This window comes from Rhea americana, unplaced genomic scaffold, assembly GCF_003343005.1.
Source record: "Rhea americana isolate MKP2758 unplaced genomic scaffold, rheAme1 scaffold_4, whole genome shotgun sequence".
Lineage (NCBI taxonomy): Eukaryota > Metazoa > Chordata > Aves > Rheiformes > Rheidae > Rhea > Rhea americana.
Window position 1 is genome coordinate 13,282,583 of NW_028186534.1, and position 15,114 is coordinate 13,297,696.

Sequence of the window (15,114 nt, forward strand, 5' to 3'; positions counted from 1 at the left end):
CCTCCTTCCCGCGCGTCACTTCCGCCGGAGCWGCTCTCGCGAGACTTGCGGCGTTGCCCCGGGAACGGGGCGGCGGGCGCTGGCGCCCGGTAGGCCCGGCTGTGGCGGCGGGGCCCGCTGGGGCCGCCCTGGGGGCCGCCGGCGCGGCGGGGCTGGCGGGGGGCTGGGACACCGCTTCCCCGTGCGCGGCGGGAGCTGGTGCGGCGGCGGGGTGGGAGGGGCAGAGTTGGGCCCTGCCCGGGGCCCTGCCCGGGGCCCTGCCCGGCCCGCAGTGAAGCGCAGGCCCCTGGCGGGAGCCCGGGCCGCTCCGCGGCCAGAGCTACGTGATTTACCTGCAAAGGCAGGAGGCGCTTGGGCCTCTCCTTTCCATCCTCGTGCGGGAGGCCTGGCCCCCAAGAGGCGGTGGATGGGCCGTTTGCTTGCAAAAAGCAGCAAAGCGTTGACATTTCTAATGCTTATTTAAAACCTGCTGGGTTTCCCTGAAGCGCTTGAGTGCTCCTCAACGATAGTTGCCTGAGGCCAGAATTTCTCTCCCTTTCTGTCATTAAAGGCTATGGGGCACTAGGTTGGAGGTCGTCTCCTTGACCAGATTTTCTCTCCAAGGCACTGTTAGGTTTTACTCCGCCTGTCTGCCACCCTTCAGTGGTAGGGCCTGCAGGGACAATGCAGAATGCTACAGGATTCTGTGTGGAAACTTTATGCATACAGTTTAAAGGTTTTTATTTCATTGTATTGAACCTACTCCATCAACAGTAGTGAATTCTGATGGGTATCTTTCATGAGGGATCAATGTGCTGCTGCTTTGTTCTCTGCTTTCCTTCTATAGGATTCTTTCAACCTTTGGTTTCCTGTCATTATGTCAGTGCACATAGTCTGGAATGGCAGTRCTGGAATTTCAATTGCTCGAATTAAGGGTTGTTTCCACCCATACATGACTGTAATGGATTCTGAACTGTTCTGCATTGATGGATTAGGCAGTGCTTGTAAGATTCTAGCAAGCCATGCAAGTATTTGAATAAATGGACATGATTTACCTGGACCACAAAATATTGCAAAATCGTATTTTATGCAGTTACACGAGGAAGAAAGTAGAAGAAAATATTTTATCACACACAACATCTCCATGTAAGTCRTTTCAAGTTCCTCTATTTTTAGATGGTTACTGTGTAAGTTTAAAACAGGATGTGGCCTCCTATTACTGAAACTACAAATGCCCTTATTCTTATCCCCAAAGTTGCAAGGGTTAATGTCTGTATGTAGACATATTCTAACATTTCAAGAGAAGGGGGGAAAAAAGATAAAAAAAAATGAACAGACCTTAAATGTAAGTGTATTATACAACCTGATCTCTTCTCAAACTTCTGGTATGTCTTCCAGTTACTCAGTGAAGCTTGCACATCTTGCTCTGTTGGTTGCCAACCTTTAATCTCCTTGAGCTGAAATTGTTTTGTAAACTGTTTTGAATTTTAGCTGATACAYTAGAGAAATACAACATAGAACACTGGAGTTGGGTGCTAGCAGTTAATCTGTGGTTTATAAGCCTCATTTTCCAGCTCTTGCAGTACCAAGCTCAATTTGGTAGTAGTGTATCACTCTTAATATGGGTCACTATACTTCAGACCTTAATAAATTATCTATATTCTTGTACGTCTATGAGAAAAGATAGTTGTTTTTGGTRTGGGACATCTTTATTGAAGAATTCCTAGGGCAATTGTTGCTGAGGACAGAAAATCTGTGGTTGCTTGATATGTCAGACTTGATTTGGAATAATTGCAGAAAAGTCATTCAAATATTCCTTGTTTTTTTACAGCTTGAAAGCCTTAAAGCACAAATTTCTGATGTCATCTGATTTTGAGTTACTYCTTTGTTCTTCACTGTGCTCAACACAAAATGTAACAACTGATTTTGTTCATGTTTCTGAATATATTAACTCTTGATACTGATTAAACTGCAGAAGATATGAGTTTGTAAGAACTGATGGGATGCTGTAAGGATGTGGGATAAGGTGTTCATAATAGAGAATAAAGGTTTAAAATTGGCCATAAACCTAACAAATACTCCCTGCCTTTTCTGTCATTACATACATTGAAAAAGAATATCAGTGTTACATAAAATCAACATTACTTAAATAGCAGTTAGTGTTGCTTAAATCAAATTATTTTACCTTAGAGGAAGAAGAGCTGGAAAGTTACCAAACCCAAAAAAGAATGTGATTCAGCAGATGCGCTGTTGTCCAGGGGCAGATATGACTCAGCACTGACTGACTGCTCTTTATCGTTCTAGAGGGTTATTTGCACCATTTACCTTACTTGACCAAGTCTGCAGTGCCAGCATTGTCAAGTCTGTCTTTGTCTGTCTTTATCAAGTCTGTCTATGCCAGTTTCTTCTAAAAACTGGGAACAGAGTGAACAAAATCTTGTAAGTTTAAAGAGAAAGATTTGTTCCTCATTCAATTTGGAAAATAATTTTGGAGGTTTACTGCAGCCAAAACATTTGTGTATGTTGTGATGTGTATATATGGACATCATTCTCTTTCCTGGGTTCTCATTCTGGAATTTGGCTCCCTAGGGTAAAACCTGAGCTCTTACAAGGCATGGGTTTGGGGAGGGAAAAGAGGAGAATTTTTAGAGAGGCATAGGGGATAGTGACAGGCCAGTCTCTACACTATTAATGGTTTCTATGTGCTAACCCATCCAATAGGAAATGCAGCCTGCCGGGAGTTCCACACTGCTTTCTCGTATCAGTGGAGGGTGAAGATCTTAGAGGAACTGTTTTTCGTTTGAAGTGGGCAGTACAAAGTAAGACATGCCTATAAGGAAAAAACATACAAAAGAAAAATCTTTAAAAAGATAATCCTCAATCTCTGTAGGGAAGTGGATGTATGAGTGACTGRACCTAACTATGCAGAGAATCCTGCAAGTAGAAAGCTTGTAGAATGTAGAAGTACCAGGAGGGTAATTTTCACTTTTATTCGGGGGCCACCAGTGCAGGATTTCTCCACCTGGACCGTCAAGAATCTTGAGGAATGGGACAGAGAGATTGAAAAGCAGCAATGACCAACCACGAGACCACTGCTGTTCATGYGAAGGATATTTTTCTCCTTTTAGGTATGAGAAGATTTAAGTTGCCAATYGTTGTCCTGGGCATATGTAATGGCTCCTAGAATCCAGATTATCCAGAGCCATGCTGTCTTTTTACTGTTGGGGAATACATGAATTAAAGCTACTTTATCTTTGGCACTCAAATTTTGATCACAATCATCCTGTTACTGGGAGATAAGGAAATACCCATTGTACAATGAGGAARCTGAAGCAGATGGGATTAGTGATTGGTGGAGGCCTTGTGACAAATCATTGTTGAAGTCAGAAGCAGACACAGCTTCATGTGCTCAAAATTTTCTGTTCTTTACCACTTGTTGTTCAGTCAGTTGTCTAGCTTTGCCCTGCTAACTTTTTTTGTACACCCTTGACCAATTTTAATTGAGCAGCCCCTGTGCTGACCTGAATTCATAGCTTCCTTTACACTTTTAAGTGACTGAATTAATATGTCTTCTCTCCTTCCTCGTGATCCAGATCCTTTGTACAGTTTGGCCTCATTTCTCAAGTGCACATGATAGATACCAAAGAGGAAACATTCAGAGTAACCCTGTTGTTTCCCTTGCCTTAGAGAAACATTTTCCTGATTTAGTGCTGATGTTGTTACCAGTGGTTACYCTTTCTCAGTTGCTAAATTCTGTGGAGTTACCTTAGACTGGGCTCAGATAGTTTTCTTGCTTGAGAGCTAGGGATTTTACTGCTGCCCTATGTGGGATTTTTATTATTTTGTGACCAAAAAAGTCAGCTTTTCCTAGCTTCTTGAGACTGCAARGGGTACTGGAAGGTCTCATGGCTACGCTATTGCTGTAACTATGCTGTTGTGTTAACATATCACAATCCATGCTCATCCTTTTAGACTAGGTGTTTTTCATCATTCAATCTTATTTCATTAGTCACTGGATTAATTTTTTCACAAATATTCCTTCTTGCAAGCCTCACTCATGCCAAACTTAGAGCTACAAATAATATAAAGAAGTGTGGTTCTGCCAGGTTTGTGGCCATTCTTATAACAGCCACAGTCTGCAAGTCTTCCTTTGTGAACTGCTGCCCTAGATGACTGTCTCCCACAACGAAATACGAAGAGGATTACTGTGGGTCTCTGGTTTTAGGATGTATTGTGTTTTGAGGAGATAGTTTTCCCTATTTTCTCTATCAGCTTGGGAATTTTCTTTCTGTTCTTCAGAATTAATAGATAAGCCTCCATTAGCAGTTTGCATGTATATACTTTTGTAAACTGGTATGTTTGTTTTTCTTTCTGAAAAATTATTTTCTGTTGAAAGTATGAGTTATTGGAAGAAGCCCTTCTATGGCATAAGACCTCTACGGATCTTTAATTGTCAAAATTATCAAAAATATTTATAAGGAAGTAGTGGAAGAAGTGCATACTACAAAGCCAACTTCTTTGCTGGTTCTCTTTGAAAATCTATAGTTYTGTTATGGTCTGCCAGGTTTGATGTCACATGTGATGAAGGCAGAGGACAGATTAGGAAAATCTATTTTCTCTAATCTCTGTCACAAAAAAAAAATACCCAGTGCCTTCAAACACTCCCTAGTGAAAATCAGGGGCAAATTGAAATGATAATTAYGTTTAAAATTTGGCAGGATTTTTCAAATTAACCTACAAAAATCTTTTTCTTTGAGTTTCAACCCAAGAAGAAAGCAGAGGAAACTGCAGCTATGAAACCGGCCTTGGATAGAAAAGAAAGCAGTTAATTGCCCAGTTGGACTAAAAGGGTTGCTGTTCCAAAGATATATTGAAATGTTATGCATAATGTTAGTATTTTTCTGAATTAGATCTGATTTTCTAGAGTAATTTTTTTCAATAGTAAAGAGACTTTTCATTTTTTTGGGTGTGAGAGACTAGGACATTTAGAAATGGGAGGTAAAATTTAGAAAAAAAAAGGAAAATCTCTGAGTTTTTTCTGTCTGACAAATCTCTGCTGTTGTGGCTGCTTCTTCTGGTTAAGCCAGACTGCCCGCAGCTACTTGAACAACCTGTAGTTCCCTGCAGCTACTGGAATTGTCTGGGAGTGTCTGCATTGCAGCGCGTTGGATGATTTGAGGGTGTTTTCAGTGAAAGGGTATGTGCAGCCAGCAGAATAACATGTAGCATGAAAGGGCCAATGGCTGGAAGGTTTGCATGGGAGTCTCGTGTGAGCAGCCACAGCCACCAAGGTGAAGTGTGACTGATGAAAAATGAGGTGGGGTTTGTACAGATGTGGTTGGAGGAATAATATAGGGGTACCTGCAGCTGTTAATAGGAACTGAGGAGGTTTGCTTAGTATTAAATGTGCATGTGATACATACCTATAAAGCACAGAGGTATTAGCACCTTGCAACAGCCACAAAAGATAGAAAAGATAGAAAATATAAAAGGAAAAAAAATGGAGAAAAGGGAGGTCCTGATAACTGGGGGGGGGGGGACACAGAAAAGTCCCACTGAATTCAGAGGACTCCGTTCTGTTCTTCCTCAGCTACTTTTACATCATTTTCACCTCCCAGCTGCAGTAGATTTAGCCCTTTTGTGTGCCGGTGAATGTGCAAAAGAAGCATACCTAAAGATGCTGCGCCTGTCTAGGCTCACTCCTTCCTTTGCTGTTTGTCTAAAGCTGCTGCAACGTTTGGGGTTTCAGCTTACTTCTCTGCTAAGCCAGACCCCAGACATGGCCTGTGGGTTGCTGTGCCTTGGAATGACTTGTTAAAAAAAAAAAAAAACCACAGTGATTCTACTCATTTTTGCTTTCAACAGACAAGGAGAAAAATAATTTAGCCTATCTAGAGCAGACAAGAAAGGAAAGAAAAGGAGGAAAAATCATCTTTTGCCAGAGCCCTGTCTGGGTGTGTCTCCTCCCCCTCCCCCTTGGTGGGTCTGTATTTCCAGCAGGCAGTCTAACTGGGAGGGATCTGGCGTCAAAGCCACCCAGGAAAGGAGGCCTGATATGCTCATTAATATTCTGAACTAGTGACCCTTCTTTTTCTTTCCACCCCTTCCCTTTCTCTCCGCTCTCCAGCCTCTCCCTGCCTCCGATGGCTGCAGCCCCCTCCAGCTGAGTCAGTTCTTCCCTCCCCGCAGCATTGCAGCACCTCCGCAGCCTCCCTGCACTCCTGTTTCTGCAGCGCCCACACTGTCTTCTCGGCTCCCACCTCAGCAGCATGGCCAGCACTGTCTCAGGTAGGACAGAAATCTTTTGAGTTTTGTAGTCAACACTTTTATAGAATGATCATTTTTATTTTCTATCATTATTGTAGGGCTTTTTCCCTTGCATTTTSGGGGAGTTCTTTGATGAAAAGACAGCTGGTATGGCAGCATTGTTCCCCTTCCTCCCCTATACATACASCCCTTTGATGCAAGATAGCAGGTGGGCTTTTTATTTTAATATGAAATCACATGCAATAAACATGCTAATTTAAAATATTCCTGACCATACATTGTACCCTAAGAAGATGCTGCTGCATGTCAATTAACGGTTATTTTTGTAACATAATACAGCTTTTTTTTTTCTTTTTCCTAAGAAAAACCTGCTTACTGTGTGACTGGATGCAGAGAAACTAAAAATTACATTCTGTTTTGTGAAGATCATGTATTTCCCAAACGGGTCATGGAAGGAAATATACTGGCAAGAAATTGTCAGCAATGCCCCCAAAAATTGCTCAAACCCCTAGCAGAAAAGAAACTCGATGGGGTTTCTGTGTATTCTCAGAGCTTTCCATCCTTGCATTTTTTCCACAGCTTGCATTTCTTCATTAGAAGATGCTACAGGGGAGCGGTCCTCTGATGGCGTTGAGTGAAATCAAATGCTGCAAGGGAAGCCCTTCCTCCCTCCTGCAGTAATAATGGGAATAATAGCATTGGTGCATGCTGTCCTCGCAGCCCAGGGAGCCTGGCTCTGAGGCCAGGTTTGGCTGCAGTTTGGCAATCTGTTGTAAGGATGCTGTACTTCTTCGGTGAAATTGTTCCCTAAAGATAGGTCTTGCCACTTTTTCCTGGGGAGAAGGGATTCAAATGGCTGGAACTGGAAACTTGGCAGAGGAAAAAAGGCTGAAATGATACTATGAACAGTGGGTGGGTGTGGGGGATTTTTCTTTTTTTCTTTTTCTTTTTCATAAAAATTAAAAAAGAAAAAGTTCTCTCCTAAAACTGCTCTTAATTCTTTAGTGCTTTAGAGAGGGGCTTGGGGGGTTAAATCCCAAATGACTGGGATATAAGTCTGAATAGGAGCAGAAGACAAAAAGGAAAAGTGAATACTGCTTTGTGCCCCTCCCCGCCAGAGAACCAGCCAGAAGAACCAGACAGTGTTTCTTGCTTCTTTCACTGGCTTTTCTCTGTGTTTCCTGCTGTGTGTTTTCTATTCCTTTCTCATTTTAAAAGATCATTAAAAGCAACAAGAAAGGGACAGAAAGATGGAAGGTGGCGGAGGGGGGTGGTAAGGGTGCAGCTTATCCAAAGTAGCTTTGCATGCAATTAGGAAATGGAAAAGGAGCATTGTAAAAATGTGTCTATATGATAGAAAATTTTCAGCTGTTGTATATATTTGTGTGAGTATCCCTCTGTCAATGAGTGTGTGTGCCAGCCTGTGCTCTGAGGGTCCCACCCATCTATCTTCCTTTCCTACAGAATGGGATTGGATCTAATTTGCAAAGTGGGGGTGGGAGGGAGAGATCAGACCTACCAGCCACCTAACCAAGGTTGCATCGAACTTGACGTGACTGAGTAGTGGATGAAACATGCATAGACACAAGACACATTTTTCATTTGCTGCATTCTTGCCCTCRCGACCTACCATAGATCTATGACATATTTCACCTTCTTGAAAATGCAGTTTTACTGTCAAAGGAGACATAGAATCATGATGAAGAGTGTGCTTCAGAGAAAGTACATTTCCTTTTGGCTCAGATCAAGCAGAAAAACAGCTTCAAAGAATAGAGAAATCCTGGGAAACCAGTGTTGTGGCAGGAGGAAAAAATAATAGGGAAAGCGTTTGCTGAGGAAGGGAGCCAGGCTGAGCCTCGCCCAGCTGGCTTTGCAAGGAGCGGCTTCCCATTAGCTATTGCTTTTATAGCAGGAATAGAAAGTAGACTGCAAAGGCAAGAGAAAAAGGCGAGCAAATCATGTAAATGAAGGAAAAAGTCTTGTTTTCTTTCTTCTTTATTTTCTTCTTTCTCCCCAGCAAAAGCAAATCTCTACTGGAAGGAGCAAGCTGTAATTGTCTGCAGATGATGCCCATGGGCTTATCCCCCCTGGGAAGATTTTCTTGGGTTTGTTTAAACAAACAAATCAATTCAAGATGAAAAGAAATGGCTCTTGATTCCCCTACCCCACCAGTCATCTCTATTTTCCACCTCAGGCATTTTCTCCTGGCCAGGATTGTTGTTTTCAGTGATAAAGCAGAGGAAGAGGCAGCACATGCTCAGTGCAGGCTCAACTGCAGTGATGGCCATGCTGTGCKGGCAGACTTTGCAGGGGCAAAAGATGATCTCTCTTCCTGAGATCATCTGGACAAATTGTTACCCTTTTGCATACTGAAAAGGGGAGTCTGTGTGAACTCTGCCASACTATACAACTTTTACCATCATCCATAGATGTCTGGGTTGGATAAACAGACAGATGAGTACCAGTGGCCTTTCTTAGGGATTACGAAATGATGCAGTAACATGAAAGCCTCATGGGCTTTTCTCRGATGTAAGTATGTCTGAGAAGGTGGAACCAAGATGAAACTCCATGGTTTGTCATTCCAGGCCTCACAGCTGGACATCATGCAATAAAAGTGCCTTGATAGCTCTCAAGACTTTCCCCTCCCTTGGTGGAAATGTGAGAATTGTATGACTATGTGGTGTGGGTTATCCCCTTAATCCCTTTTCTGGACTATATTGGTGGACACCATACAGTATTGCCGAATTGTCACTGGTGCAGGACGSAAGCCCAGTCAGAGTCCTTTCTGCCTCGTCTCTCCATCTCAAATTTGATTTTTTTTTTCTCTTCAGATATTGATGGAATATATATGGCCTGTGCTAGAAATTCATGGTACTTTTATTGGGACTTCAGTTTCACAAGCCAAGAGGATACACTATAGGCATTTCTCTCTCTCTCTCTTTTTCTCTCTTTTTTTTTCTTTTTTTTCTTTTTTTTAACCACTGTATCCAACCAAGGGTTCTAAATCCTTGGAAAATGTTTGTTCTTTCTAAAATATAAATCGTATCTTTATTGATGGCACCTTATAAATTCTGTGAGGAAGGATCCCTCAGATACTTCAGAAGTGCCCTTTCTTGGAGTATTTCAATGTTGGTTCAGATCTGATGAATGCATTGCTCTATCAAATGAATGCATTCTCCTTCTGCAAAGGAAAAGCTGAGATTTAGTGGTGTGATATAGCAATTGGAAGGTCTGCAGACAAGAGCTTCTGAAGAGTAAATGTAAGACTTGTGTGATAGCCATGTGGGTAGCAGCATGGTTTCATCTTCACATCTTCTTAGGGTGAACTGGGCTAATGATTCTTGATTGTGACACTCAGACGGAATCTCAGATTCACCAAATGTTCTATGCAACATTCCCTTAAAATTAATTGAGAACACTGTCACCTTCTGAGCCGTTCCCTTAAAACTTTTCCCTCCCCATTCCCCTTACGTGCTTTATTCTTTTAGGTATAAACCTAGATTGGAAATTCCAATCCAGAGGGAAGTTTAACTGATTGTYGAATCCTTGGCCATGATTTTGATATACAAAAGAGCCAGGCAGTGCTCAAAGGCCATGGGCAAGTGCTGTAGTACTTTGGCAAATGCTAACTGGTGAAGAGCTACTCAGCATATTTCAGAACAGTCCTTTTATTCATTCATTCCATGCTTTGTGTCATGCTTGAGAACCTTACATTCTCTTACTTTGTTTATACAAATAATATCTCTGTATAATGGGCAAGTACAATAATCCCCATTTAATGGAAAGGGCAGATCCAAAGAGACCAAATGACCAGTCTGTGGTCACATAACAATCTGTATCTATGACAGATCCTGGCATTGGACCTATCCTTGACTGTCTCATTAACTTCTGGCTTATCTGATCCCTAACTCCTCTGTAGCTCTTTTTCTCAGCTGAGCCTGACAATCTGGATCTGTGTTGCCGAACGTCGAGGAATAGTTGCCTCCATTTTGGCTTCTTTGTCTGCTTTATTAAACAACCCAGTCCATGCTTCTTTCCTTCCGTGAATTATTCCCACCGTGAATCACCCACCCATCCCAGACTGTTAGGTTTCTGCTTTACAGCTTGACCCTTTTTCTGTCACTGAGMCAGCAAAAGAGATATCCTTAGTTATTTTCCTGGGGGCAGCCCACATGTTCAATTGTAACAGCATAAGTGATTTGCCAGTCTATTGACTGTGCATAATACAACTTGATGTGGTGTACAGGAGCTGCAAAGGAAACCTAGGAGGGAAGGATCCAGGTGATTGGAAACCTTTTCTGGGTGATAATTTAGCAGATGTCCCACAGAAGGCAAAGTAATCCTTGCATCTGCCTGTTCTCATGAATGAGTCCGCATGAGTCCACAGTAACTTCTGGGCTTCGGATCCCATGGYGAGCAGCTGAAATGGTGTGTGGCATCAGCATGGTGTACAGCAGGTGATCTGAAACAAAGCCACTAGAGAACTGCTACAGTTTGTCTTCCCCTTTCCCCTTCCAATACAAATGGAGCTGCATCACCTCTGTCCCTCAGGAATCCCATTGCTTTTTACTGGTTCCTGTTCCTGCACATCCTGCAGATTTCTCAGTGTTGTGAGCTGCAGACCTACATTTGTTGTACTAGAATGGGAAGGTGGTGGGGGGAAAGAAAAGAGCTGAAGTTTAATCATTGTGCTAATATACCTGGACATTGTTAGGAGTTTTTCTAGGCATGGGAGATCTCTTCCTGACCTATTAAATCAACTAGTTTTGAGGGAAAAAAAAAAAAAAGAAGTGCGTTAGACTGAGATGAAGAATTGGCCATTAGTATTATGCTAATATTGTTACCAGGTGAGAATATCTACGGTCTATTTTACTCTCAAGACTTACTGAGGATTATGCTTGCTTTCACTGTATATGTGGCATTACATTTTTTGTACTGAAAGACACTCAATTCTCTGTCTTTTCTGTTTCTTTATCTTCTATTGTGCTTTGGCTACATTTGCAATTGCACTATTCTCATTTTTATCATGGTATAACATTTATAGAAGCAATTTTTACTTCTCCAAAATTATCTTTGCAGTACAGATAGTTTTCTTGTAATAACCTTTCTTTGACCTTGCTATCAGATATAGCACATTCAGTCTCATCCATTTTAATTGTCTGAATTCATATAAATTAATTAGTCTTGCTATGCCTCTATGCCTCTGGTTTGTTATGAATTACTCTGTCTTGGTGTTGTGCCTAATGGCCTAGCTCCRTTCTGCTGGACTTTGTTAAATGCCTAACAAAAAGGTAGGCTGTTCAAATAGTTTACAGTTTAATTTTACCTAGTTAGGAAGCAAAGAACAAAGCTTATTTCTCGGTTACTGCTGGTGAATCCAAGCACATCACCAAGTGAGATCATTCCCGTTGCTTGTGCGCCGCATCCTTCTGCAGCCACTAGCTCCATTTCCTGTACCACAGTTGTTCAGGGAGCAGCTGAATAGTGTCTCTGGGGGTTAATGTAGAGATAAACACTTTACTTGGATAAATGCTGTACAGTATTCATGTCAAGCAGCAGGAAAAAGAAAACGCAGTATGTACTAAGTAGCACTAGAGGGAGCTCGGGAAGTGAGTTACTTGAGAGAGAGCAAACTGATAGGGCTCTGGCCTTTTTAGTACCTTACTTTGAATAAAGATCCAGACAAACTACCTTGCTCTTTCCTTGCAACAGGGCAAAATTGATCTTTGCCTGTGCAATATATACAGTACAGAGAAAAGTTAGATAAAAAAATTTAGTTGTTGATATTAGTTATTGGAATGTGAACAGGGCAGCATCGGAGTGTGCTGGTTACTGTGCATAAATATTCACAAATGTTGAGGGATTGACTGCTCCTTCTTAGACAGCATTGTAGCTATTAAACCCAAGGTCCTGTGAAGACAGTAAAACACAAGGCTACTATACTTCACAGGATGAGATTCTGGCATACTTTCTGTATCTCTTACTACTTCTCTTCTTAATTTGCAAAACTCAGCTCTTTGCAATGTTTCACCCCAGTCCTAATGTTAAAGCAGTAAAGTTTGATGACTTAAGGGTGAAGACCATACTGGAGTGAATGAACTTGCTACCTCCTATTGCTGTATTTGTCTGAAAAGTAAAATATCAGTAATTTATACTTGAGATAACATGTCATAGATCAGTCTGGGCAGTGAGCTGGCAGCCTGCTTCTCTACCTGTAGGCAAGGCAGAGYTCTTGTGTGCACCTCTGAAACCAAAGTGATGCTTTGGTGTAATGTCCCTTAGGAACTGCTGCTCATAAGTGTGCATATTCTTTATCCTCTATGACTTTTTGAGTTTCTGATCTTTAAGCCTGTAACAGCTTTTTAAYAGAGTCAGACAACCTGGTTAATTTATACAAATATACAATATTTGTTTAGTCTAAACTGAACAGGTTTATTTTTACAAATTTAGATGCTTAAATAAAGATCTTCTATACAAATAGGTGCCTAAATAAGAGTTTTGCTATTCTGTTTAACTGTTCTCAAAATGTGTAAATCTGTGCCCTCAAAATTAAACAGTCTTTTCTGGCAGGSACTGGTCTACCATATCATACTATGTTCATCCAACTGTCATATCTTGGTACAAGGATTTTGTCCACTGGAATACATATGTGTCCTCAAAGCCCATATCTATTGCAAATGTGAGCGCAGAACCTCCTGAATGCTCAGATTTGCAATACTGTTTTTTTTTTTTTTTTGTCCCCTGGGAATTTTAAGAATGCTTTTTCACCAACTGTGAACASGAAGTAGTCTTGCTTCAGGAGACCTTGGGTTTGATCTTCATTGACATAGTATCTTAAATAGTGACTCAAAGTGCATGTTCCTTACTTTTATTTGCTGTATATTAAATCCTTCACTGCTGAGCAAAATAGAGCTTTATCAAGGGATCATACAGAATATATGAAAAAAGTCTGACACTGAATCGAAGACCAGTTCTAGAAGGAGGTGTACTTTAGCAATTTGATGACATTGTGGAGCCCATTTGAGTGTCCTGTGTGACAGCTGTGACTGCTCCCCTTGTCCACATGGTTGTAGTATCTCTGCAAAGGTTGAAGTGCTCAGTGTATTTCTGGTTAGTTGCAATTTTGTTTTAAGTGTGAGCAATGGAGAGAGAAATGTAGTCTTCCTGGCCATGAAGTCACAATCTGTTTTCAGTCAGAAATTAAATCCCAACACGTAAAAATGAGCAAGAATTATTTTTATTAATTTGCTTGTTTTTCTCTAGCCGCCAAAAAGTAGCAGTCCTTTCCCAAATGTAGCATAAAACCTTATTTTTAATCCAAAGAGCTTGCCTTCCTCATTATAAAGAGGTGAACAAACAAGACAAATTGAAGAGATTTCTAGCCAAGTCCTCATAGTGTGGTACTTGAATCATAACATATTGTATTTATATAGGACATGTAGATTTTCACATCTTCCAGTCTTCTGGAAGTGTAAATGTCCACACTACCCATTCACTAAAAATTTCTGCCTCTCTGGTATCTGACAGATGTGTAGTTACACACAGTCTCTATCAGATAGACCCTGCTGGCCMTTTGCTGATCCCTGTGCTATACTGAAGGGTTGTGTGCCCTGCCTCGGGATGCATGTAAGCTCTGATACCTTGGGAAGGGGCTCGGTGTCTGGAATACAGCACATCACTTTAGAGAAAGGACCTTGCAGGCCGGGCAGGTGCATCAGATATTTGGCTTTTGCTTATTTCCCYTTCTTGTCTATGAATACTACCAAGGAGATCCATCTGAAATTGAGGGAATGAATTAGATAAAGGGTTTCAGGGTAAAAGAAATCACATTTTTTTTTTGAAACTGATGAAAGAATCTCCCTAGAGTGTTAGGAAACCCCATTTTCCCAAAGAGCTTTATTTCTGATGGAATAAGTACAGAAAATGTCTCGTCGTGAAAGTCCTGCAGTAAATGACTCCTCCCTACTTCCAGATATAGGTGATATGTGGAGACACGATGCATATGGCTTGCTAAACTTCCTCCTACTCTCTGCCCTCCCATTTAATGCAAATGACAGCATAGAGCCTTGGAAAGTAACATAAAGCCAGGGATAACATCTACCAGGCAGTTACATTTCCACTGTCTCTCAAACTCTGCCGATGAGTAGGAAGAAGAGTTTAGAAGATATGAATAAGCATACAACATGAAACCATAAGAAAGACATGAACAGAAGTCAGGCTTGTCTGCACTCTGCCTTAATAATGTTGCTCCGCTAACTATACTGGGATTGTCTTAGCAGTTTTGCTCTGTAGATATCTCTGACCCTTGCAGCAGTATCAAATATGTGCTAAAACTTAGACATGACTCTGGCAAAACCAGCATGTATTCATAAAAAGGCTCAGACATTTTCTTTTGAAAATACTGGAGCTGGAACTCTGGTTCGTATAAGTTATGCCTGTTTGAGAATGCAAGGGATAGTGAGAAACCCACCTTTCCACTCTCGTGATCCCGAAGGTAACTGAGGTCAGAACTTGCCCCAGGACAGCTTAGAAGAGTTCCTGTTCTGTTTGGGTCACCTACCCTCACATCAGTAGGTAAAAAGCAGTGAGGAGGGTGAARCTGCAGCCCTGCGTCAGAGGAATCCCCAGGTGATTCAGCTTCCCATCTCCGTTACAGTGTCAGATCAGGATCTGCCAATCCTTTCACGCTGCCTTTTCTTATTTTAGCCTAATTAGTGCGTTACAGGCGCTGTACAGCAGACGCAAATGCCATCTACTGCTTGTCACTGAAAGCTTCAGAAAGCACAAGAGGAGGAGGGCAGCACATGAGCTTCTGGGTCTCATGTGCGTGACAGCTGGGGCAGAGCCGGGGGGTCCTGGGATGTAGGT

General features: G+C 41.7%; 1 protein-coding gene across 1 annotated transcript in view; it reads left to right on the forward strand.

Moving 5' to 3' along the window:
* Positions 1-213: 213 nt before the first annotated feature.
* The window catches only part of STMN3 (stathmin 3), a 22,631-nt gene continuing 7,730 nt past the window's right edge, over positions 214-15,114 (forward strand). The window contains exons 1-3 of the mRNA XM_085314229.1: positions 214-1,125; positions 2,986-3,107; positions 6,107-6,267. Coding sequence (XP_085170355.1) covers positions 6,249-6,267 — 19 coding nt within the window. The 5' untranslated portion in view covers positions 214-1,125; positions 2,986-3,107; positions 6,107-6,248. The remainder of the gene's footprint in view (positions 1,126-2,985; positions 3,108-6,106; positions 6,268-15,114) is intronic.